Source organism: Caloenas nicobarica, chromosome 13, assembly GCF_036013445.1.
Source record: "Caloenas nicobarica isolate bCalNic1 chromosome 13, bCalNic1.hap1, whole genome shotgun sequence".
In the NCBI taxonomy this organism is placed as follows: domain Eukaryota; kingdom Metazoa; phylum Chordata; class Aves; order Columbiformes; family Columbidae; genus Caloenas; species Caloenas nicobarica.
In genome coordinates, this window is record NC_088257.1 from 15172978 (window position 1) to 15200245 (window position 27268).

General features: G+C 40.3%; 1 protein-coding gene across 6 annotated transcripts in view; it reads left to right on the forward strand.

Moving 5' to 3' along the window:
* TENM2 (teneurin transmembrane protein 2) overlaps positions 1-27268 on the forward strand; it is a 501281-nt gene that overhangs the window by 327448 nt on the left and 146565 nt on the right. For all 6 annotated transcript variants that reach the window (XM_065644312.1, XM_065644313.1, XM_065644314.1 and 3 more), the window contains 2 exons: positions 3724-3958; positions 16476-16714. In XM_065644312.1, coding sequence (XP_065500384.1) covers positions 3724-3958; positions 16476-16714 — 474 coding nt within the window. The remainder of the gene's footprint in view (positions 1-3723; positions 3959-16475; positions 16715-27268) is intronic.

The following is a 27268-nucleotide window of genomic DNA, read 5'->3' on the forward strand; positions in this document are numbered from 1 at the left end:
ATAGCTTATGATTACTTCAAAGATACGTAGATCAGACTTTGTATTCTTGTATCACTTAACTAGAAGACAATTTGTCCTCACTCAGCTTCTCATTTGCACGTTTGAAGTGAGCATTGCTGATATTCTTGATGGCACTAAGATCTCTTGAAGAATCGCCTGTTGGTGATGTGGTCATCGGGCCCTGATTTTTCAGAAGTGCTCAGCACAATCAGTGTCTACTAAAATTCATTAGAATTAGGCGTGTTTGTCTATTTGTGAATTAATTTAAATTGGAAATAAAAAAAAAAAAAGGCCAAAACATGGAGGGCACCAGTATTTCAAATATCTACTTCCCTGATTGTCACTGTGGTTTCAAGAGTCTTCTGTTTAAATCCTAAATCATAAATGTTTGAGTTTGTATAGTGTATTCTGATGAAACCCCCAATTCATTTAATAATTGAGAAAAGGCATAATCACCTCAATATTTTTCCCCAAACCAATGTTGGCAACTGCTATATCAAGAATAATATTTCTTTCCTGATGTAAAAAGCCAGATGTACTCCATCAAGACACTTATTGTGTTTAAGCTTCCAAATAATAAAGCAATCGGCAAGAGGCTGCAGAGCAGGTCACATTGTAAGGTACGTTGTGCCAGTCCTTTAGGCTGCTGATCTTTTATTACAGGACAAGTGATTTATTTTTCCGAACTTCTGAGCTCAGCAGATTTGCAGGTACTGCTGTTGAAGTTTTAATTTAGGCAAAGTTGCTCATAAAGAAGTGCTCAGATGTTCAGATGTGAATCCAATTTTATATCCCTGGCAAGTTCAGTGATGTTCAGCTTCTGCTTTTGATTCATTTAAACAGATTTATGAAGAAGCAGCATATTAAACTTTTATCTCTCTCATATGTGTGTGTGTATATATACATATGAGTGTGTATGCGTGCTTCCTAGTTGGTACTTTTTACGTATGTAAGCTTTTATATGTTTTAATATAAACTAAATTATATATGTATATAACGATGCTATCAGTATTTGTTTTATTATTCTATATTAAATGCTACAGTCATCTTACAGCAGTTTTCTGAGGTTTTGCAGCTGCAGTGCACGTTCAGTTACTTCTGCGCAGCTTATTTTGCGCGGTACATTTTGTTTACTGGGTGTGAACTGAGACGTGAGGCAGATTAAAGTAATTCATGGTAACTTGAATTCAGTTCTTGCTTCCTTAATCTTACAGAAATTCTCTTCATTCCTACTGATGTGCAGTTGGCTCACTTTTCAGAACAGCCTCTATGATTTTGTGGTTGCAAGGTTCAGAGTCTTTATACAGCTGGCACTACTGTGTCTCTCCAAGCAAAACTTTTTTGTTTATGTGGCTATGACTGTTCCATATTTATCCTCCAAAAGGAAAAGCTGCGTCAAACATAAGTTGAAAAAATATGAAGCACATGAATCTTCTCAAGTGATTTTTAACACAAGGGCACGCTTTTGTGTTTTATCACTCATAAATATCCACTTATGGAAATCCAGGCTTTGTTTAAAGCCAGCACACAGACTAGGAGGGTAATTCCACTTAAGCTTCTATGCGCATGGATATTGTCCAAACACATTTTCTTCCTGCTGTGTCTTGCTCCACGTGTGTTTGGGGAGCGGCACAAGACGTCGTGTAGATTAGGCATTGATGTTTTAGGAGACCCAAATGGGAGTTTTAAACACACAGTTTGCTGGGCTAAACAGTCTCGTTCAAGCTTGCGTTGGACATACCTGAGGCAAGAAAAGGGAGGTGAACAGCACATATGGTGGTCCTAAAATTTAGGATGTGTTTGTGAATGAAAGTTGTCTTTGTATTTAAAGCGGTCGACACTTCCATAGGGTGGGCATTCAGGCAACAGACATTCGAACAAGACAAAGAAACTTCTGTGCAGGTTTAAAACTGCATGCGAAGGATACAGAATTTATTACTATTCCCATCTTGAAGTTGCTTGGCACGGGACAATTTCAACTTGCCTTGTGCAAGTCCCGGGAAACTTGTCTGTGTGTTCTTCGTCAGCCTGTGCTTCCCCAGGCCCGCACAACCGCGTCAGAAGGTCAGCGATCGCCCGGTGAGACCGCTGGGGCCGGCCGGCCGCGCTCGCCCGGTGAGAACGCTGGGGCCGGCCGGCCGCGATCGCCCGGTGAGAACGCTGGGGCCGGCCGGCCGCGATCGCCCGGCGAGAACGCTGGGGCCGGCCGGCCGCGCTCACCGCCGCGGCTCGGCTGCCTGCGGTTGGAGCTGCCGTATCCCGTGGTTTGCCCTGCGCAAAGGAAAGAGGTGGTGACTTCTCCTCCCTTGGAGGGCTTACCAGGAGAGCCTAAAACGTCCCCCTGAGCTGTGAAAGGTGTTTGGATAAGAACGTCAGCGTTCAGACGCCTGAAATGATGCACCGATTTCAGTTCCTGGCTGTGTGGCCTGATTCTCAGTTGGGATTAGACCCCTTTGGACGGTTTGTTGTTTTTTGGGAGCGGGTTTGTTTTTTCTGTTAAATATTGGCCTTGATTAAGTTAGAGTTAATTGATCAGTTCAGTAGTGTTTCTGCACTTCATTGTTTCATATAAAAACAGATCAGTGTAGCTGCAAGTGGCTTCCCCTTGTGATGTTTTATTGTTTGATTCATTAAGTACAGAATGTGATTCAGTTTATAAAAACAAATGTACATCATTATAATTATAATTTCATTAGTATTATTTTTTCTGATTATTGTTCACTAGAAAACTACGACTTGATATAATGACTAAAGCATGCACTTCTTAACACACAGTGTTTGTTTTCTTTAATCCCTTTCACTGTTTTTATTAGGAGTATGGCAACATATGGAATTGCACTTAAACTTATTTACTATTCTGCATTTCTGTTTAGAAAAGTGACTATGCTGTAATGACACCTGCTTATTATATTTTCTTCTAAGGTGCTTTTTATTTTATTCCACTTGCCTTATTGATTAGAAAAAGTTATTTTCATTATCAGTGCAAACACGTCAGTATTCAAAGAATGAGAAGAGTATTTCTTCTTTATCTCTAAAAAACATCATCTGACATTTTTCAGTGAAAGGAGCTGAAAGAGTAGCATAATTGTCAAGTCTTGGTGTGTGTTCGTGGCATTGCTAAGTAGAAAAACACAGGCCAAATCCTGATCACGTGGAAGAACATGAAAGTTATCACAATTGCATTGTTACTCTCTTTTAATATTTGGAGTTTAATCTTCTTTTACCAGCACAAATACTGTTTGTTTGAAGCTGATTGGTAAAATAACAGTGAGTGAAAGCAGATTGAGATCTCTGATTAAGTTTTATAGAAGCCTAAAGACCATGTTCTCGAAAGCTGTTTTTAATCCATTAAGATTAATTTCCTCGGAGCCCCTGATAGAAAGAGAAATGATGTACAGAATGGTCAAGCTGGACTGCTCTCCGGGCTCCTCCACAGAGGAGTCTTTCTCCAGGGGCAATCCATAAAGAAGTAGTTTTAAATCTAAATTTAGTCTTTGTGAACATCCCAACTGTGCAACCCCAAAACACTGTTGGATATGTCTAGTGTATAATTATCGCTGATGTGACTTAACCGTGTTCTAATGCCTACAGGTGCAAAAGGCACCAGGCTTAGTTTCCTGCTTGCGGGGTTTGGCTCTTTTCCAGAAAGCGGTCCTTTGAAAATGCCTAGGAGAATAATATCACCAGCACACATTTGTGATTTACTGTTCTTTTCTGTTTTAGGCCCTTCAAACCATCACAGCCAGTCAACGCTGAGACCACCGCTCCCTCCTCCTCACAACCATTCCCTGTCCCATCATCATTCCTCTGCCAACTCCCTCAACAGGAACTCGCTCACCAATCGCCGGAACCAGATCCACGCGCCCGCTCCCGCACCCAACGACCTGGCCACCACCCCCGAGTCCGTGCAGCTGCAGGACAGCTGGGTGCTCAACAGCAACGTCCCGCTGGAGACCAGGTGGGTGCTGGGGAGGGACACCCCGGGGGTGCCGCTGCCCCCTTCTCTGAATGAGAAATGAGAAAACTCTTTGGCTCGTTAGGAGATGGGGTTTAGGTCACCGTGTGTCGGTGGTGGTTTTGGCTGACATGGCGCTAGGAGTTACTGACATGAGAATGCCTACGAGCTTCTGATATGCTTTGCATTGGGAGATAGACAGGTGAACGTCTCTTTCTTCATATGTCCCATCTTAAAGCCTTTTATTCATTTGGACTGTCCTTGTATACACAACTCATGGTATTAGTACAGCATGTTTTACTCACAGGCTCAGAGACAACGTATCATTCATATTGTCTGTGTTGCTGAAAAATTATACATTTTGCCGTTCCTGAAATAACAAACAGACAGTCATTTGAAATTATGCATTTTGTGAGACTGAGAAAAAAAATCCCAGATTCAAGACCAACAGTACTATAATTTTAATTTATGTTTCATCTAGCATGCAAGCTCATCTTAATCTCTTCTTGTACGTGTTAACAGCTTGATGCCCGTGGGGCAAACGGTTGCATATAAATGAAAAGGTGCAGCACTCAGGCCTGCCAGATAAATAAATAAATATATGCCTGACATGCTGCTGTTCTAAATATTCGGGTTTGTTGTCATTTGGGGTATGGAATGTCAAACATATTTAACTTGCGCTTTAAATAGCGGAGCTGGCAGAGCTGATCTCCCAGAATTTAAAATTAGCCATTGTGGTGCTGACAAAAGCGATTGGAATAGGAGGGTGTTCTTGCTGCCCAGAGAGCTGTAAACACAGCGTAAGGGTAGAGGAGCTCGTGCCACCACCTCCTGCCCTGGTTTCAGCTGCTCAGTTGCCGCAGCTTCTGAGATATTACATTTGAATTACAGCCTTCTGGGAATGTAATGCCACTCTGCTGGATTACACCCAGAGCAGCTAGGTACGGTGCGGTTACACCACCGCGCAGTCTCAGCCAGGTCGATTAAGGACTGTCTTCTGGCTTGGAGCTCGGGGAGGAGCTGGTGTAGCTGTATTGAAGCTTACAACACCTGGGCTGTTGTTATCCTGCAGTTAATCTATGCTCGTAGCACCGCAGGGAAAAAAAGAGACTGAACAGAGCAGGGAGTCTGTGCCCCGTCCGGACTTTGCTAAAGTGCAGCACGGGTGCCAGGAAGAAGTCAGGGGGGCAAGTGTGTGTTATCTGAAGCCTGATGTGTCCATAAAAAAAAAAAAAAAAAGGAAAGAGATTCTCACTTACTGAACATTTGAAGCCAACTTTGTCAAAAAAAAAAAAAAAAAAAGAAAAGAGTGAAGCTCTGCTCTTAACTGCTGCTTCTGTGAGAGCATCTGTTACTATTTATAATTTGGCATCCTGGATTTGGTATTTTATTACTGAAGTACTGTAAGATAAAAATGTTGGTCAACCCATGCCGATTGTTGCTGTGTGGTTAATTGCCCACTTTTAATTCTAGTGTAGAGTGACCCCCTACTGTTCCTTGTCTCTCTGTTTTCATATGATATTGTTCTTGGGCACAGCAGTACCTTAAATATGTCATTTCTGATGGTTTAAGTTTGTCTCAATTTACCAAACACAATTCCCTGGGATATGCACAAAAAGATTATTTGTCATAATACTGGCATCCCTGAGAAACAGGACTGGGCATTTTCCTGGCTGGTTTTATTGTCTGATTTTGTGCCTATTCCTTGTCACTGGAAACTATCCATTCCATTACTGACTCTGGTTCGTCTCCATTTCTTTTTATCATAAACCTTCTGGGAATATATTTATATATTCATGTTGATGACAAAAGATTACCTTGTGAATACAGTTCTTTTTGGAGGTTGCAAGATACCAGGCAGTTAATTGGAGCTTCTCCATAGAGAGGTTTGTTATAGGCAAGCATTATGATATTAGAAAGCATCCTGACAGGACTGCTCTGTTCTACGACTATTCCAGAGTTGCTTCAGGATCGATTTTTCTTCTTTTCTGAAATTACATACCTGACAGGACTTGATGACAAGTTTCATCACAAGAATATTAACTCAGAAGATTTTTTTTTTTCCTGGTTTGCAGTGAATTTTGCTGAAATGGATGCCTGCAGGATCATTGGAGACTTTCAGAATGAGCCTGTAATTCTTTCATTTTAAAACTGGCATTTAATCTAAATTCATACCAGTAGCTAAAAAAAAAGGAGGACAACTTTTTGGTAACTTTTTAGCCTTTACTTTATAGCTTTGCCTTGTTGTGAAACATTGATCCCTCCTCTACTACCTCTTCACAGTGCACTACTCTTTAATTTTTTCTTGTTGTCAGTTTATTAATCTCAGTAGTGGGGTGCTCAGCTGGCAAAGCCAGCACTGACTGTACCTGCTTTATCGGGAAAGAGTTTCACAACTTTCAGTTTTCATGTTTCAGTTGCCTTCAGTAGATGCTGCTCTCAAATGGAAATAACGTGCAAGTGGTCACATCACTGAGTATGAAACTAAAAACGGTACCTGAGCTGTCTGGGGGGATTGCGTTACGTCAGCACTACAAAACTCAGATCACAATTTAGATTCCAGACGTCTCTTTATCTAACAGTACTGAGCGCTGAAATAATTGAATAATAAAACGTGTGTATTTGTGTTGTTACTCTCTTTTCTGGTAAGAATTTTTTTTTTTTTTTGCCTTCCCTTCTTTCTTTTGCTGTCTTAAGAAGTTTGGGCTAAATTCAGACTGCTTGGAGACAGCATTTTTTCCAAATATATTCTTTCTCCACCTCTTGTTTCAATATTGATGGGGGGTTGATCACATTTGCTTTATTTTCCTTGTGATGTAAAGTAAGCTTTTATTGCTTGCACATGTTTCCTGTGCCCTCTTTGGGCACCTATACCCCAAGTCTCCATGTACCCTTTGTGATTCTGTATTTTTTACATAATTATGCTTAGCTGTATTGCAGTAGCATGTTGCTTCTATAGTGGAGTTATGAGATTCCAGAATGTTATATGGAGTTGCTAATTATGCTTTTTTTAGAATTATAGAATCCTAGAACGGTTTGGCTTGGAGGAGACCTTTAAAGATATCTAGTCCACCGCCCCAATCACGGGCAGAGACATCCTTCCCTAGAGCAGGTTGCTCAAAGCCCCAGCCAGCCTGACCTTGAACACTTCCACTGATTCGTGTTTGAGTTTTTAGCGTGCTTGTTTCTGGTCCGAAGCAACAAATACGGACTGTATCATCCCTGGTCAGCTGCTTCTTTATGGCCGCGACAGGCCCCCAGGCCGGCTGTGTAATTGTTCTGTTTTCTTTGAAATAAGGGTCAGTAATGGAAGGGCTGAAATATCTTTAAGGATGCAGTAATGCATCATGGTAGCATTTTTATGGTGCTATTTTAATGGTTCATTTGTGCAGTACTTAGCTGCTTTACCTTTAGGCTGAAAGCCGCTGTTTAATGCTCTTTAACTTTTATTGTCCTCTTGCAGTCTGTTTCAAACCATCTCCTCCTCCTCCTTTCCAAAGCACTGGTTTCTACATTTTCCAGTTAAGAGGTGTTCCTTTATTGCAGCTTTAATCATTGCTCTCAAAGAGGATGAATGATGGAAATCCTACTTTTGAACATCCCGGTGTGGGTCTCATTACTTCCAGCCCGCTAGAGAGGCAGCGCTCTGCTTTAAAGCTCGAGATGCTCTGAGGACGCAGGGCGAGCAGCGCGGCTGTGCGAGGGCGGTCGGCATCGCTCTCCGCACCGACAGAGTCCTCTCTGGTGCGGGGACCTCACACAGGGCCGGCCGCAGGCACCCCGCAAAAAAGGAATGAATCGCAAGTGGGGAGAACAGAAGAGCTTTCATGGAGTGATGGCTGGCTGGCTGAGATTGCCTAATGTACTAATGCCAGTTCTGGTACTTGATATTAATTTAGTTGGTACCATTATAATGAATAATACTTAATCCAAGAGAAAAAAAAAAAAGGAAAAAATCAAATAGAAATTATTCTTATACTTTAGTCTCATAATTAGTCTCATACTTTGAAATATTTTCAATCAAGATCTTTTAGTTGTAAAGATAATTTTGAATGCATGTCTATAATTTCTTTGAGTGTGCTCACAAGGATCTGCTACTAGGCTTCAAGGAGGAATGTAACATACTAATTTTTTTCCTGTATTTCAGGAGAAAGGATTATGGTCACTCTTCTGATGATCACAAAATCTGTTCCCTTTGAAAATCTGGAGGCCTGTAGCATAAGAGCAGTGGTCCAAATATGGGACATTTAAACAAAGTTCAGGTTCAAGACTGAGCAACCTGAACATTAGCTTTTAAAAAGCCTTTGTGTAGCTGTTCAAAATATTTTCCTGCTGCTAGGGTTTAAGCTATATTTCTTTCTTTACCAGTCCGATTCCAACACAATCACTCTGGCTGCGCCTGAGGAGAGCGAGCTCAGACAGAAATTGGAGATTAATGGATGGAGTAGCAATGTTAGCTGTATCCCAGTCTGCACCAATGCAGCGCACAAACTCAAAATCACGGAGCATCATAGCAGAGAAATATCCGTGCTCAGCGTTTTTGTAGCTGCAGCTTCCCAGGCAGTGAAGGAGCGAGTGCAGTACACAGGAGCTATGCACAGACTAGAGCGCTCGTGGCAAAAAATCCAGGAATAGAGTATATGAACAGTAGAATTTAGTGCTGACACCTTCTTTTTTTTTTTTTTTCCCAAAGAAAGAAATTAAATATCTGTAGTGTAGTTAATACTGAATTCAAATGCTCTACCGTAGTAGGGTGTCCAGATCTGCTGCAGAATTTCAGAACTGAATATGTAAATGTGAAGTTTCTGAATGTGTTAGAGGTTCAAAGTTACAGCCGCTCTCTGCAATTGTCTGCCTGTTTTGAATAATGTCTCAATATTTTGATATCTTTATACATGATGCTGGAACAGAATAGTGAAACAAAATTTCTGTTCCTTTTGTTAATGCAGATTTCTAGGATATATTCAGCATAACGAACAGCTACTTGAAACAATGAAATATCTCACTCCAATGCAGCTTTCTCTTACCACTTGCTTAAACTGTAAGGCTACAGGCACGTAGTTTAGTCCTCTGAGTTTGAGGGCTCAGGAACTGACTCCTTCATTCCCTTGTTCCTGCATGTGAAGGTTTGCAGGAAGGTTGTGTGGACTGTCCAAAGAAATGGGATCTGCATGGATAGATTCTGGACCTATCTAAAAATCAAAAGCATCAGAGAGAGTTGAGTAAAGCACAGTCAAAAGCATCCCCAAGGACTTCATGCACATTTGGGCTATGTTCTTGGAGGAATTCCAAAAACATTGTAGAAAGGTAATTTTTAGCAGGCTGCCATAGTATTGTTTTCATACCAAATGTAGGCTCTGATAGGAAAGAAAAAAGGGTGAAGGAAAACACTGCAAAAGCAGAATATGTAATGATGGTTCAGAAAATCAATCTAGATGTACTCCCACTCAAATACACATAGGTTCAAAGAAGCTTTTACAGCTTGCAGATAATTGCGTGTTTTCGTGATCTTGCTGGTTGGGGCATTTTAAAGTTTTGGCTTGTGCAGAGTGAACGGGCAGCGTGAGTGAGTGAGGCAGGTATGTTTAGGGTATTACTTTTTATTTTAAAAAAATTCATCTCAAATGATGTGATTTAGGTTTCTATTTTTTACATTTGCATGTAGACTAACAAAATTATTTTAGAGATTTCAGGTTATTATTGTATTATTTATACTCTACTATTTATAGACTTGAAATAGCACTGTTGCTAGTATTTTTTTTCTTGTTAAGTGAGTAGTTGAATTAAGAGATAGTGAAGAGCTTACCTGTATTCCTTTTAAAATATAAGTGTATATATGTTCATTAATTGATGTAGAAAGCTAAAAATGAACGGACTTATTGAAATGCAGAATACTGTTGTCATTATCATCGTTACTGGAATAACAAATGTAGTAGGAATTATTGGATTTCATCACTTTGCACACTATGCTACTCAAGACTTTGCAGCAGCAAAGACAAAAGTTTTTCCACTTAAGAAGGAGGTGAAGTTTGAGGTGATTCAGGGCTGCCTAAATCTTCCTGTGTCTCCAGTATTGCTCCTGCTCCCATTTAATGTAAGTGCAGAGTACTGTTTTCTTGTGTTTATATCTGTAGCTATTTCTGTTATGCTTTACTAGACGTTAACCAGCAGTTTCATCGCTGCATTCTTGGAGCATCAACGATAGTGCGAGAAGGATGGGCATACATTTAAAGGGTAAAGCAACTATTTCCTGGCTCACCCCCACAGCAGCTCACTGGGATTCGAGCTGAGGGGGTGCTCACCGCCTTTGCAGGACACCCAGGACCTGTTTTGGGCACACAGGCACCAGTCGGGCAGGCGAGGGGTGTCCCCTGGGGTGGCTGGGCTGCCGTGTGCCACCAGCTCCGTCGCCACCAGCTGTCCCTGCCAGCCCTCATGCCTTTGCTCCCTTCAGATTTTGTGCCTTTCCATGTTGATGTTCTCCCTCTCAGAATCTTGAACTACTAACAATGGCCGTCTCAGCAATCCTTCCTCTCTCCGTATTTTTCACCTTGCCATCCCACAGACTCTCTCACAGCATTTGTCACGTCTCAGCGGTTTCTGAGGAGCCCGAGCCCAGGTTGTGTGGTTGGGATGTACCAGAACACGGGCAGCGAGAGCCCCGGGAGCAGCTTACAGCAGGGGCGAGAGAGAGCGGGGGTTCTAAAAGCTTGTCCAACAGTATCTCCGTTGACATCTTCCAGATCAAATGCAGGTTGTCCTGTAAAAAGGTGTCTGCTACAGAGCTAGTGCTACAGCTGTGCTGCCACACAAATGTTCTGCCTTTTTTTACTTACTGTCTTTTCAGTTGCGGCTTTGTGAACATCGCCCGCTTGTTTTTGCTTAAAAATGTGACAGATGAGGGTGCCCGAAGGCTGGCACCTGCCTTTTGGTGCAGCATCCTACCTTCCTGTCAGGCGGCTTTCAATTACTGCGCTTTGTGTGTCCAACTGTGTCTTTGTTAGGAGTGTGGCGATGGCAGCGACAAATCAGTCCGGGACTTGCGGCAACATCCCCGACACTCTGCTTAACATTCTGTGTTTTGTAGCAGTCTTTGCCTGGGGATGTGAAGAACCAGCCTTTAGGGAATCATGAACCTTTCGAGAGCTGGGAGGCTGGTACTGGAGCCGCGCTGGAAGTTACGTAGCAGGGGATAGAACCAATACCCTTGGTATTGATGTGTTCATTCTGAATTATTGTTTCCAAGCCTCACAGGGTGTCCTTGCTTCCTGCACCATGCACGGTTAGTTGCAAATTGATTATCTGCAGCAGGCTGAAAAACACGAATAGTGTGTTGTCGGGGCTGTCCTGTGTTTGCAACAGGTATTGGGTGTGAGGGTGCCCAGAGGTGCCACACTGGGGTAAAATGGCCAGTTCATTTATGCGTGTATTTTAAACAGATTTCCGCTGAAAAATCTATCTCAGTGAGTTTAGTCTGTAGATTTGATGTGATTGAGACAGTTTCTTGTAACTATACAATTTAAACACAGATAACATTTTAAACCTTTATTGCTAACTTTAGTGCATTTGGGGAATACCTAAGTCTCTGTGTTCTAGACACTAAAAAGAGTAGAAACCTCTGTGTGATTTTACTGCATCAGAGAGCCCTCAGTTGTGTAAACCTGGCTGATAATCCTCTGCAGGAACCTGAGAGGAACGACAAGCAATTAAATCTCATTTGTGGAAAGACTGAGAGATGCTTACAGAGGTTACCAAAGCTTGAACCAGTCTAACGCTCACGGTTCATCTTAGCATAAAAGGCATAAGAACAGCTTGTCGTTTTCTCCAATCTTGGTTTCAGCAGAAAACTGCCATAAAACTTCACTGTTTGAATTTGGCAACCACTTTCAGGCTTCCACTGGCATAAAATGGCTTATGGCTTCTTTTTTTTGAAGGACTTAGAAGGCCACAGAAGATTTTTTTTTTTTTTTTCCCCCTCAACGAAAGCCAGCATCTTACATTCAATATTTCACTGTGTTTTGTTTCTTCTGAGAATAAATGTCCAATAAAATTATAGACAGATGTGAGTATACCATAGCTTTAAGATATTTTTTTAAGTCCTAGAACTGCTAAATTGAGCTGATAGTATTCTCTTGGTAGGTATCTCTTCTATTTACTAATTACTATTAAAAACCTATAAAAATATGAAGAAAAGACAGTTTAAGCATTACAGCTCTCTATTTCTTTTTTCATATAGAAAAAAGCTTAGGATAGCTTGAGGAAGGAGAGAAGCAATTAATGTTAGAAAGTATCTTATTTTTTCTTTCTATTACAGTTTTTCATTGCAAAAAACCATTTTTTTTCCTCAACTGATTCTTGCAGTGTGCTGCCAATGACAATCTGTCCAGAATGGAAGGGGGGAAAAAAATGATTGTTCTCTCAAAGAATATGGAGGTTAATACAGCCTCTGTCAGTCCACTATTCCCTGAAGACCAGAGGTCCTTTTGACCTGTGAGAAAATAAATGCTATAGAGAGCTCTGAATTAATGAAGAAAGCAAAAATACAGCTTTTTCCATTTACCATTAGTCCACAGAACTGTGGTCAAATGTCCCCTTGCAAGCTTAACTCCCCTAGATGGCACCTTTCCCTGGCGTCTGTGATGAGGTCCCTGGCTGTGACCCAGCGCATCGGCAGCACAGGCTGGTGACAGCAAAGGGGGTTCAGCATTTTTCTGCGTTTTTCTGCATTTCACAGCCCGAGCTGCGACTGGGAGAGAGAGCAGAGAGCTCCAGGGGAACTGGTTTTCTGTGAGGTGCATGCAAGCTCCTTCCGTAGCTTTCATGGACACTTAAACTACTGAATCATTGTACACCGACAATCATATTTTGTAGTTTTCCAGGGCAGGAACGTCTTCACGATGCACAGAAATTCGGGAGACTGGGCTAAGACTTAGAAAATTTACTCCCATGTTTCAAAATAGAAATTTAGTTCCAATCTAAATCAAATTATTAATGCTAATTGTGATGCAGAAAATGTGCTTTTCTTAGTAGTGTTTGATAGGTGAACAGGTAAGACAGAGAATATACAGGGCTTTTAGTTTTAATACGGAATGTATTTGAAATTAGGTGGATGGGTACAAATAAGATCATTTCTTTTCATAAGCAGTCATTGTACAATACCTCCCAGTTCTACTGCTGTGAGACTGTAATTAATGTTGATAAATGCTCATGTTCTCTCTGTGCAGCTTGGGCCCACAGACAATTGGTTGTACCAGAGCATGTCAAATCCCACATAAAAATATAGCTATAGATCATTGGGTTTAGGGATAGAGTTGAGACAAGTCAATTTATTTCCATTAGTAGCTGAATTTAGAATTAAAACTCCAGGGGCCCCAGTATTTTTTCCGTTATGTTTTCAGTCCTGCTGCTGTGCGTTACTGTAACTTTAGGTATTTCTGCTAATCCAGCCTCCAACTTCTGAATGCAGTGCCAATTTTTCAAAATGACTTGGTGGATATTTAGCATATCTTTAGTTTAATGTCTTATTGAAACTTTTGAAGGCAGAATTTCGGTACTTTAAGATGGTGTGCTATCTTCTAGTGGTCGCCTCTTTGTCGGAAATCCTCATATGGAAACAGAAAACTTTCAGCTTTCAAAATACAGGAGTAAGACTTGCAGGTGTGACAAAATTCAGGGTTTATCCAATGATATTTTTTCTTCTTTGCTTTGAGAATGACATCGTTCCACATATCCGTTTCAGTTGGCCTCTTTTGCTTCTACCAAGTTCCAATCAGTTTTAACAATACACTAGAGATCGTGTTTGCCTGCATAAGTATTTTGGTTTTCTTTTTATACTTTACGCATCTCAAAGTGGATGATAGGGGAACTATTTTTTTTCTTCTACTTTTTCTTCTCATATGAAACTCTATATGATTGACATGTTCTATTAAAACATATCTAGATATTCATTAATTCAATTTTAGTGGGAGCAGAGTTTCATTATATGTCTGAGTTTACTTTAACAATGCTTTATATTAAAATTTCTGTTGGCACTGTAGCTGCCTTCTCAGCTAAAGAGGACATAAAATTCCTGGTTTTAAAAACCTCGACATTTCAGATAAAGACAGTGCCAAGGATTTCAGTTGGATTCTCTGAGGTCTGGTTTTGGGCAGGAAAAATGAAAGAACTGTAAGAACTCTCTTCTTTCTGTCCTTCCGTCCTTCTCATGCTCGTGTCACTTCAGTCCCTGGTTCCTGTCATGGAGGTGGAGCTGTGTTCCCCGCACCAGAGAGCAAGCGGAACGGACTGGAACTGCTGATTCTAACAAGTGTTAATCAGGTTTTAACCAGACAAAAGGAACAGAAGTGTCAATAGATCTAGCGTAACACAACCAGCCTGATAACATCATTTTCCCAACAGTTATTTTAATTGAATTGTTGCAAAGTAAAGAAACATTTGAAATGAAGTGTTCATGAAATCAGACTTCCATTATTTCTTGCTCTCTTGTAACTGGAAGGTGCGGTTTTGAAATTAAAAGGCCTGGGTAATGTTGAGGGGGAAACCCTTTTAGCACCTGCTTTTACTGGTTTTTCCTCATACAACATGTATGATGTGCAGAAAAGAAGCAATTCTAACCTCTGACGAGCCTCACTGATAAGGAAGAAAGAAGGGCAACTTTGGCTGGAAAAAATGACAGGATATTTCTATTTAGGAACCGGTTAGCATATTCCCTTTTTATTCTACTTTTTTCTTTGTTTTACAAATACTGCACTTAAACAAACACAGAATTAGTCTGCTTGACATAGGCTTTGCAAGCCACTTCTGATTGTGTACTCCTGTGTCTGAAGTTTTTTCTGCCGTGTCTCCAAAGCACAAAGAAAAAGTTGTGACAGCGAATACTACCACTGGCTTAGCTGACTGAAATATTTTTGGAAACAAACGAAATTTTGGTCACTGTTATAAGGGATGTACAATGTCATTTGGGGTTTAAAAAAACCAACAACATCGCCAATGTTAAAGTTAGCGATTTTCATATTCATTATAATAGAGTTTATTAATGACTGCATTTTAAAAAAGACCATATTTTCAGAGACCGTATTTAAATGTGAGTATTTAATCATAAAACTGGGAAACCTAGCCAGCCTTCCTTTGACTGTCTTCTACCTGTATGCAAATTCTATGCAATATTTTATGCTCTGTGTTTCATTTCAAAACAAATGCTTTAATATTCATTTAAGTCACTTTGGTTATTTTGTAAAGGTATATAGTAAAGTCTATGATGGGTTGTAAAACAGGAAACACATTTCAGTTTCAAACTTCCGAATCGTTGTTGTAATAAACAGTGACTGACGTGGATTTCCAAGTTCTAACAGGTGATTTGAGAGTGACATACTGGATTTGGATCTGATTAAAAATGCTGAACAATTTTACACTTGAAGTAAGCCTTGGGTTATTTTAAGCTATTTGTTTGATTTTGGAGATTACTGAGTATCTTCATTGCCATTGATTCCAAGAACCACTTGCTTTTCAAAGCTGTGAAGGGAGAGGGTGTGGAACGGACCTTCAAAGCTGTTTTATCTCAGAACAAGCGTCCTTCTTGAAGACCACTGCCTGTATTCTGTACTTGTTATGATTTACTGGGAACACATTTGCAGTCACTTCTTCCTGACTGTGAGAAGTTAGTCTAGAGAAGCCAGTCTCCTAGTTTGCTTTCTCCATTTCCTCTGTCTGGAGTGTGTCGGCAGCATTTTCTGAGATTTTGTTAGGTAGCGTATTTTGTCCCGTATTTTCTTCTCAAAAAGTGTATGGGCTTTTTTCTGCTGAGTCATGTGCTTTTGGTGATTGTCTTAGTTGTTCAAACCAAACCTGTGTACCATTAAAAAAAATGGTTAATTCTAATTCTGGCATGATCTTTTCTTACAGGACTATGGGTTTTGCTCAATATGTTGTTAATGGTCTTTGCTGACAGCTTTTGCCAAGGGTGTTAACAAAACCCATAATTTTTTTGTCTTGGAATATTTGTTGGGTAGTAGGTTCCACAGGGAAATTGTGTAAACCTGTGAACTCAGAAAGGATGGTTTCTCATGGAGTTAAGCGTTCTGTTATACTAATAAATATTGCAGGTATTCTGTGGTGGAATTAGTTGCTTTGTCCTAATCAAACGCAGGCCAAAAGGAATTGATAGCGATGCCACTTCTGAATCTGAGCTTGGTTCTTGGACTGCTCGCACTTCTCACAGATGCAATCGCAACTGATACTTGAGAGACTTCATTGGCTGTGCTGGTGTTTTGGCTGGGATCTGGTCAAGTTGAGTCTAATTACGGAAAGGATTACGCAGATATCCTGACACTGTTTTAGTGACAGTTGTTGAGCTCTGACAGCAAAAAGACTGAGAGTTTTCATCTCCTTGTTTCTTCACACAAAATCCTTTTTCTTTTGCGTTGCATTGAACACATTATGGCATCTGGAATGGAATAGGAGATAGTCTTTCTTAACTACAGGACTTGCCATTTTCAACTCTGTTCCATTTTATGTTTTTCAGGCATTTCTTGTTTAAGACATCTTCTGGAACTACTCCGCTGTTCAGTAGTTCTTCCCCTGGTTACCCGTTGACCTCAGGAACAGTTTATACTCCACCTCCCAGACTGTTACCTAGAAATACATTCTCCAGGAATGCGTTCAAGCTGAAAAAACCCTCCAAGTATTGTAGCTGGAAATGTGCTGCTTTATCTGCAATTGCTGCCGCAGTCCTGCTTGCCATCCTGCTGGCATATTTCATAGGTAAGGCTGTGTTTTCTCTGTCAAATCACATGGCTATGTCAGCAAATGGAAATTCAGCAGAAAAAAAAGGATGGTCAATCTTTTTCACAAATTGGTGTTCTTATTGAGCAAATTAAGTTATTATTCCTTATATTAATTAAGGAGGAAAAGGTTCAAGTCCTGTTCACTGTTATAAGAGCAGGATTCTCAGTGTGCAGTTAACTTTAGGTGTCGGATATGTATCTCTCATAGATGGTCCAAACAGAGGGTGATAGAATGATTTTTTTTTTTTTTTTTTTAATGTACTAGGATATGTTTAAGAAATATTTTGTAAAAATTGTGGTAGGTGGTGAATCCATATAAATAACAAAAGCTACTGGCATTTGTATTTCAATATTACTATCACATGCTGCCTTTAGATAAGATCCACAAAATCGTTTTGATTAGTAAGTGTCAGTCTATATCCATCTGTGTGCCTAAATTCCTAGTGGTGTTAGATCTAAATAGTTTGAAAGTTCCACTTTGTGTGCTGTTATTTTCTGTATTCCATACATCTTTAATAGTTAGTAAGCAAAAATATAGAAAGGAAACTCTACACGTTGTGCATATTTCCCGTGGTTAATAACGACCACACCATCTTCTAATTCTTTTTGTGGTCTTTTGAGGGTTTTTTTTTTTTTTTTTTTAGCATGCTCCTGTTATTTTATCTTTCTTAATTCATTTCCACCTTCCCCTCCACCAGGTATCCCCCTCATCGTATGTTGTTTTGGAGGTTTTTCTAGGTGTATACACAAACTAGCTGTGTAATTTTTACCTTTACAGAGCATTCGACAATGCAATGATGACAATCACATGCTGCACAAACTCTCTCGCTTCTCTGAGTAAATGGCAAAATTATGGTAGCTTGTTGATATTTTCTATTAATAACTTTCCAGACCTATTCTGTGTGGTTTTTAGTTCATCTCCGAAACTATTCTCATATATAGTGCTCAAAAGCCCTATGAAGATGTACTGAATTTTCTCCCTGTTCTCTCCATTTTAAGATAATTTTTTTTTATTTTGATCCCATATAGTCTGACTCAACAGTATAAACACTGTTTTCAAAGGAAACCCCATTTTTCATTATAATGAGCTTCTATACACGATTGATATATACAGTCGTGAGAGAGCTGACTGGCTACTTTATTGCCGCTGTCTCGTTAGGCCAGGCCTACATCTCAGCATACTCAATGCTACAGAGCTAACCGTCTTTCTGTAGTTCTTCTGTAGAAAACCTCAGAAAAATAAGAGCCTTACTTGGATATACAAATAAAAAAGATTGGAAAGCACATGATTTATTGAACTTGACACTTATCACACAACAGCTCCCTGTTTGAGTGATTATGCACATGGGAAATGAAATACTGCAAGCTGAATATTTTAATCATATGCATTGCTCTGAAGTGATAGATTATGAAATGTATTTTTCCTTGGTATTTAGGTTACTGTAATCTAAAGCAAAGCTTTGCAACATGTTTGTTCCTTTATATGCTTTCATATACTAAGACAAGAGAGAACCTAAGGCAATGCATTGATTCTTAATAATTGATGAATGATCTGTCATTTCAAGTCATGACATAAGTGATCTGTTTTCACAGAAATTTTGGAGTTCTCTTCTTTCTTGACTAAAGAGTGATGAGTGCAGTAGAGTTAACTAGTGAACGTAAGAAAGCAGGTTGTAGGAAGAGTGTGTTGGCTCGAGGGTTAAAATAATGAGAAGTTACCTGACAACCTTCGTGCCATGCACACTAAAGAATAAGTACATTTAAGAGTAGCTGTCAAAACCAGAAAATAGCTGCAATTAATCCTGTGAATAAATTTGATGGATCCACTGTGATCATAATTTAAGGTGGTGGAAAAGAGAGAAAAGAAAACAAAAAAGAAGCTTCACTGCCTTAAGTGCACAAAAACAACAGAAAGGTAAAAGGGATGTGCTTTAGTTGGGCCATTCATTAATTTAATTCCCTTTCAGCAAAAGCTTATATGATTCATTCCACATAACAAAGAGCAGGTGTGAGACCATCAGCAATAAACCGATCCACCCATCAAATTCCTGGGACTTGCCGTCCTCCAATAGTGTGACTTAAGGTGCTTAGTACGTAAGGTACTAAATCATGTCCTTATTAAAAACCAACCAACCAACCAACCAAAACCTTAAGACCCTTTCCTTGTTCTGCATTGCTCTGGAGGGCACCTTGTCCTTGGTATCTGCAGAACTGGAGTCCTGGGAAAACCACGTATCCTCACTCCTGGGGAAAGAGCTGCAATGCCAAATAGCAGCTGTCCCGCTCTTGTGCAGCTCTTTCGGAGCTCCTGACCTGCTGTGAAGACAAAATAACTCTGTCTTGCTCTGTCAGGAGGAAAAATATTTTTCTGTTTTCAGAACCGGTGACCAGAATGATGTTCAGATCAGACCAAAATCCCAATTCTGTCCTAATCACTGAGACAACAGGAAAGTGTGAGTGAGGGGAGCTGGCAATGTTGGGATGAAGGAAGGTGTGAAGTTCCCCCACGATGCGCAGGCGGAAGGGCAGTGCTGCATTTTGCTGTCAGAACTTCAAGCACAGGAGAGGATTTAAAGGTGCTGATAAAGTTTTTCTGCTGTACACGTCCACAAAAGATTATTTCTTGCTCTCCACCATAGCAGAGGTTATATCACTGGGGTTACATTAGCTAAAAGTAACAGGTATGGAAAAAGCCATCAAATATTGCAGCAAATGGTTCTGGTATTTAGGTGTGTCAGTATATCGAGGCTGTGTGAAGACGATCATATCAACGCTAATCAAGGCTATTGTGGGACTAAATGAAAAAGGCAATGCTGCCATATATGAGGTAAATTATATTGAAAGAATACTTTGAAGTTCTCATAGTCTTCAGCATTTCTAAAGGAATTGTCCTGTAATAAAAGATATGAGGGAATTGGTATGGATAGATCATTGAAAACACATGCTGTCTACATGTTTAAACATAGGACTTTCAGAGGACTGAGAAAGATGATGCGTGGCATGAAAAAAAATCTGTTGAGGGTTATTTAAAGAGACAAGCAAAAAAAGTATCATAACAGAAAAGCAAAAATATTTTTTAAATTATTTAGGCATTCCTGTTGCCTTTCTGATAAGACGTAAATAAAAATACAGTAAATGAAATGAAAAGATAGTATGTTTAAAGCTTTAAAAATAAATTAGTAGTGCTAAATAATCTTTGGAAGTTTTTGCCACACTACATAATTGATGTTAAATAAAGATACTATTGAGATTTTAAGAAGTTAACCATTCGTCTAAATAATGACAATATGTCCTGTTGGAAGGAAACTTTGGTGGCGGGTTTTTTTGGTTTTGGTTTGTTGTTTTGTTTGGTTGGGGGGGGTTGTTTGTTTTGTTTTGTTGGGTTTTGGGGTTTTTTTTAAGATACATGTAGGCTGATGGTTTAGATCATAAAATGCCATTGAAATTTGGCTATATATGTAGGCTCTTCCTTTATAGGCCAGTCAGTACCATCACTGTCCGAGTTTTCCTAAACCTTTCTCTGAAACTTATCCTGGCTGATACCTGGGAAGAATTCATGCAGGTCTGTGTAGCACCGGTTGACTGTGCTATGGCGTGTGTATGTGCAGAATATGCTTGGGTTTTTATGCATACAGTTTGCCATCTTAGACATAACTATTCTATACCTTAGTTCCTTTACCCTGGTAGAGTTTCTGTTGAAACTTTGACACACACATCAGATTCACCAGGTTGAAAAAAAAAAAAAAAAAAAGGCAAGCAACTTTAGGGTTTTTTGTTGAAGGAGCAGACAGAGGCAAAAAAATTCAGATCATCATCCCACGTACACCCCCGTTGTCCATCTGGCTCCTCTGCTGAGGGTGCTTTTGTGCCCGGGCAGGCGGCAGCCGTGTTGCCCCAGGAGAGCCCACAGGGTCTCCCCACCCTGCTCCGCGCTGGGGAACCCCATTGTGACGTCAGAGTTGGCCACCACGGCCCTCCCGCCTGGGGAAGGAGCCCACAGCTGCCGTGTGGCGGTTGCCGGGGCAGGCAGCTCCGGCCGCGGGTACCGTGGGGCTGCTGGGGCTGGTTGTGCCCGGACGGGCCAAGGGCCGGGGCCGAGCGGGGAGCCCGCCTTTGCCCAGGGATGGCGAGGTGAGAGGCACCCCGGAGAAGACGCCGAGGGGCCTCCAAAGGCTCCTTGGAGATCAAGGCCAACCAAGAGCCAGCAGGGGAGTCAGCCGAGCTGCTGCCAGGCGAGTTGGTAAGACATTGGCTGCTCCTGCCCGGGGCGTCGCGTTGTGGTGGCATCTGGGAGGCGGCCGGACACAGCCCGTGGGGCGGGGAGCAGTGTGGGGAAGATGATAGAGGCTTCTGAAGAGAGAAACAGAGCACGAGTGTGATGGGGAGCGGCTGAGGGACCTGGGGGTTCAGCCCGGAGAACAGGAGGCTGAGGAGAGACCTTCTCGCTCTCCGCAACTGCCTGGAAGGAGGTTGGAGCCAGAGGGGGTCAGCTCTGCTCTGCTCCCAAGGAACAACTGATCAAATGAGAGGAAACAGCCTCAAGTGGCGTCAGGGCAGGCTTAGGTTGGATCTGGGGAACAATTTCTTCCCCAGAGGGCTGTCGGGCATTGGAACAGGCTGCCCAGGGCAGCGGTGGAGCCACCATCCCTGGAGGGGTTGGACAGAGAGAGATGAGGTTCTCAGGGACATGGGGCAGTGCCAGGCTTAATGGTTGGCCTTGATGATCCTGAGGGTCTTTTCCAGCCAGAATGATTCTGTGATTTGCGTGAAAAAGAGCATCTTAAGATGTTTCTGTGGCTGAGTGTTATACTATTTTTAATAGCAGAGAATAGGAAAACATCATTTCAGTTAGCTATTTCCTTACATGGTATACAAAATGTCCGCTTATTTAAAGCCAGGTTCATCACTTCTCCCTGGTTCTTCAGTAGCCTGATGTGAATGAAATTCAGAGCATAAGTTGGTGGTATTGCACAAGGTTTTGGTAAATTCCAGCATGCGGTATGTAAATGAAATTGTCCTACAATCCTGCCTGAGACATAAGCCATTTCACAAAGCCCCGGGGTTATTCCTGTTATCCTGGGGTGACAGATGAAGAATGTAGAACCAGCCATTCGCATTAGGACATCCTGAAGAGATTGGGCTGGTGCTAAAACCCAGTTACAAGAAAGTAATTTATAAAGTGTCAGAAGGAAAGCATATACCACACATATTGTCTTTGTCAGAGTGTTCTCTTCAGAGGTTAAGGGAGTGATGAAAGCATTTGTCATGTTAAATTAGTTTTTATCTCTTTAGATTCTTGCCAAACTTGGAGGGGAAAAAAATATAAGAAAGAAGAAAGAAGGGGAGGGAAAAGAGAGTCACCTTGTGTTTTTCACAAAGTTACTGCTGCCAAACATAAATACCACATTTTATAAACCTCTACACTGCTCCAGTTTGTGCCAGTCTAACTTTGAGCATTGAAGAACATCTGACCATCAACATGTCAGTACAATAAAAATGTGGTAATTTAAAATATTTAGACTTTCCTTTTAAAAAAAAACTAGACCTCTTACTTCCTGTAGAAGTTGAAATCTAGGATGACTTTAAAGATACTCCACTTGAAAATAGTATCTTGAGACTCATACTGAGAACTTCTACAGCATTGATGCTATTTTATCTACTCCTATCATGTGCAATAAGATACAGGAAAAATAAAAGAAAAATGACAGAAATAAATTATGAGAATAGAATACTTGTGCTACATCTTTAGTGTATATGTTGCACGTGAAAATGTTATTACTTGTTTATTTTTCAGGTTCTTGAGGTTTAAGATAAATTTCAGTTTTCTGCATAAATGTAAAGTAATACATTCACTTCAGTGCTAGAGAAAGGGCTGAATTGCCAAAGGATCTGGCAGCTAATTAAGCAGATGTCTTTTTTCATTCCCTATATATATTTAAAATTAGAGCCTGAAAAATAGCTATGCAAAGAACAAATATTTTTTGGAAATTTCATCTTGCTATTACAAAGCATCATAGTATGTGCTTTAAGGATAAAAGACATATAGGCAAATAAATGGTTAATTTATTTGGTTATCCTTCTTGTACTCACAAAAGTATTCATTTGTTTTGTGACACTCGGGTGGTAAAATTTATGGGCTTGCTGAAAAAAATAGGCTTGGACATAGAAGTCTCATCTTTACTCTGCATCAAATATGTGTACATTCAGGACTTTGCATAAAACTATTATTCAGGTGTTGGCATTCTTTTCTTCCCACAAATGAGTCAGATTTTTGCCAATTTAAGTGCTTGTGTGAAGTTTCTTGTTCGTTCATATTTCTAATTTCTTTCGCTCATAAGCCAAATTGTCTTTTTGACCCTGGTTTCACAGGTCAGAATTCATCAAAGCAGTACACTCCAGTGGCTGTCTTTTGTATCAATTGATTTTTTTTTTTTTTTCCTCTCTGAGTTATTTTGGACGAATGGCAACCTACGTTTCACTTGATTTCTCACGTTGCATTTGTTGTTTTTTACTTGTAGATTCAGAAAACCACTGACTTTGTCTTGTCCAGACTTCACTAAAATCATATATGCTAGATGTTTTGGAAGCTAAGACTGAAAAACGGGAAAATCAGGTGACGACGGAACCTCTGAGAGGCAGAGGTCATCTGGCTGCCAATCACTGCTATCAGATTCACTTGAAATCAATGTAAACCGAGGGAGCTCTGCATCTTGTGAGATTAGCTGATGACAGAAGGTTCTGTTCTTAAATTTGCATTGAAAATAGGTGTCAGTTAAGGGGCAATAATTAGATTTCAGAATATGCCTGTCATATTCTAAATGTCACACATTCAGTGATTCTGATTGACTGGTATCTGAGAGAGAAAAGAGTAGCAGTAACTTGGTAAGCTGCTCTGTCGCTACCTCGGAGAAGAGGCTTTGAGCCTTTCAGGGAAAAGTATCTGATCCCATTCCATAAGAAAACTGTGTTCTAGTGCTGGGAACAGTGAGCCTGGCTCCGGGAACTTCAGATGTGGCTTTCAAGGCTAGTAAGTGTTCTATTGCACAGTCCAAAGAGATTCATTAGGTGAAGGAGACAATTTTCCTAGAGACAAAATGCTCCAGCTGCTGTATATGCATAATACCACAAAAACCAGGAGGATTTGCATGTGAAATTACTTGGTTATTGTTTGCCTTGCTTTTCCTGAATCAAAAACAAAAGCTTGATCTACAGATTTGTTCCAAGAAAAGCCAACATACCTATTGTTTTGCCTGGCAGAGATCTCAGAGATAATGGCAGGAGGTGCCTTTCAGCACAAAGGGGCAGCCTTATCCGCCTGTTCAATTCTCTTTGTTGAGGATTTTCATACCGTAAACCTCAGCACTTGAAACTAGAGTGAGACTAGTGTTTCTGTAACTCGCAAAGTGCTGTCACGTGCTTCGCACTCAAAACTGGAAACCCTTTCTGCTTCTCTACCGAGTCGAACTAACATCTTCCGAAACCTTGGCAAGAAGCAGGAGACCAAGAGGATGTTTTCTTTTGTGTGTTATTGGGGTTGTGTTTGGGGGGCACATTTTTGTTTGTTTTTTAATGCATATCGCACAACGCGATCTAGGATGGATCCGATGCTGGTAATGTTCCCTAGAAGCTGTTAAAATGTATTGCTGTGAACTTGACTAAAGTAGTGTCAGTGCTGGCTGATGCAGCTGCAACTGCTGATGCTGCACTGCTCAGAACACGTGGTGTAGTAGAGGTTACTGGAATATCATAAAAATGGGTAATGTATAATAGGATAGCAATGGCTAACCTGGAAATTTTAGAGAGATAGTGTGTAAAATTAGTAGTTTAGTCATACAATTATTATTTATACAGTACAGGTTTTCACTTTTTCTACTCAAAGCTGCAAGAATGGCTTCCTCGGAGATGCTGCTTTTTTTTTTTTTTTTTTTTTTCCCCCCCAATTATGAAGCAGATGCTGTGCTTCACGTGCGCTGTCATTGTCCTGTCATGCACAAACTAAAAAATGTCCTGGGTTTCATAATGGCTGTGGAACAGAGCCTATTCTCACTTTCATCAGTGTAAATACTGGATATTATTAATTTTTTTAGTAGTCTAGGATTTAATCCCAGAATCACAGGTGTGAAGTCTTGTCAGGGCAGAGATAAGTAGATGCAAAACAAGTCTTGGAGGAAGTCATGGGGGAAAACGATGAAAAAGCTTTGAGACACTTCAGTGAAACATACTTGATAACCCAGCCCAGCATACTGAGATGAAACCATTTTTCTGGGGGAGGGTGAGCATAAAGGTTATTGAAGGTTATTGATTTTGCAAATATAATGCCAAGTCAGAGATACCTATCTAATAAACCTGTGGTCATTCTTTACGAAAAATCAATGTTCAATACCAGTGTAAAATGTCTCAGTTCTCCCTAGGGAAACCTTGCTCTGTTAGCAGCTATTTACATTGAGATCACCAGTTGATCATTTACGGATTCATTTTTATTGATTATTTGTTGCTGTGTTTCTTTGTTAACTCATTGTGTTGTTTTGCATTTAGTGCGCTTATGGATTGTAGTCGTTTAAGTGTACAAATACACGTTTGCCTTTAGGAATATAACTAATGTGCAGTGGGATAATAGCAGATTGAAAGATGTGACATGGATTTAGTTAAGTGTGGCTAATGTAGCCCTTACAACACTATTATGAGAGCCATGAAAAAACAAACAAACAAAAATGCTTAAATGTACTAAAGAGACAAGGAATATCGAAGGAACTTGCAGGAACACAAAATATGAAAAAATAAATTAAATTCAAGTTGTGAAAATATTAAGACAGAGTAACAGACTACAGAAATTATGGAGTAAAAGTTAAACGGTGGGAAGAGAAATGACACATCACTATGCAATTACAGAAAACTTTACTTGCCATTTAATATAATGTGGTGAAACTGCCTCCTTTCAGTAATTTAAAAAACTGTTTAAGAAATGGGTTTTGGGTTCATTTCAGCTTTTGCTTGTTCAGGCTTTAGTTCTGTGTAGTTTCGGTGCATCATACTTTGAGCTACCTGCTCACTTGACTACTTGGATACAAAAAATCCCAGCCATTTTATTTATTCTACAGGTCTAGTAATAAAGTCATAGACTTGTCAAGGTCATATTCATGTTATGTCGTGCCTTGTTATTAATTCTTTATATGGTAGTCTTGTAGTTACAATCAGGAAAAATACCAGCTTCCATGGCAACCTATCTGATCCTGGGACAAATTTTGTACTCCAGATTTAGCTTTATGATGTTATAGGATAATTCAGGTTGGAAGGCACCTCTGGAGGTCTCTAGTCCAATCTGCTGCTCAAACCCGGGTCATCTCTGAAGGTCCAGTCTGGTCTTGAAGACCTCCAAGCACAGAGATTGGGCAACCTGTTCCACTGCTTGACCGTCCTCACGGGGAAGAAGTATTTCCTTATATCCAGGTTGATCCAGTCCCCGCTTCGTACCACTGCAAGGCGTTATTGACATTTCTAGTGATTTGAGGCATTTTTGCCTGAATAGCGCGTGCTGAACGCTTAAGACGTGGTCCTTTCATTGAGTGTTTTCTACAATAGAATTCGACTTTGATGGGTATAGGTGAGCCAAAGCCTATTGTATTTAATAGAGTAATGTGTGTAGGAAGGAGAGGCTCCTTTTTTGTCTCATGCATGTATACTTCCTTAATATTAAGATAATTCTGTCCTACTTCATTTCTCATACTCGTTTCTGACATTAGATGCCTGAATTATAATGCCAAAATGAAGAATGTAGTTGGTTAGAAAAATCATGTTTTGACTTGCATGTTGAGCAAATTTGATAATGAGAGAATCGCTATTGAGCCCCACTGTGTGATTATTAGACAGTATTAATGTCTTTATCTTGGCTATTACTAAATAATTACTAGAAAAGACAAGCATTTCTATGAATGTAGTTCCTGAATGGAAAAGGAATTTAATTCTCTGATGTTAATGTTACAGGACCTTACCTAAAACTTTAAATATGCTCTGGGTTTAGTTTGTTTTCTTCTCTGGGATGTCCAGATTTATCCCCCTGTGTCGTGTTTAATTTTTAAAAGGTAATATACATAATGCATAACAGTGCTGCAGTTAATTTAATTTCAAGCTTTTTTTAATTTGCTGGTTGGTTGATCAGCTGGTTTCTTCCAACATTTTTCTTACTAAATGCTTTCTGAGGAAAGCCACAGAATAGAAAATGTTCGCACATAGTAATGCCCATGTGGCAGAAGAGGTTCCGCATGTGCCGGATGAGAAGTTGAGCTCTGGTTCTGCTGAGCTGGGTTAGACCGGACTCTTGGAAAGGTCAGTCTGTGGGATATATGCTGCCTGTACCTGTATGTTAACAGTTGGTTCGTTTATATCTGAGCACACTCCGCTGGCCTTGCAGTTACATTTTATATTTTGTATATTTGCATCTTCTTCCAATTTACTCGTTTCTCCTGCAAGAGGCTTCCTGCTTTCTGTGAGGAGCAGACGACTGCACACAGCTCAGGCTGCAGAATGCTGTGAG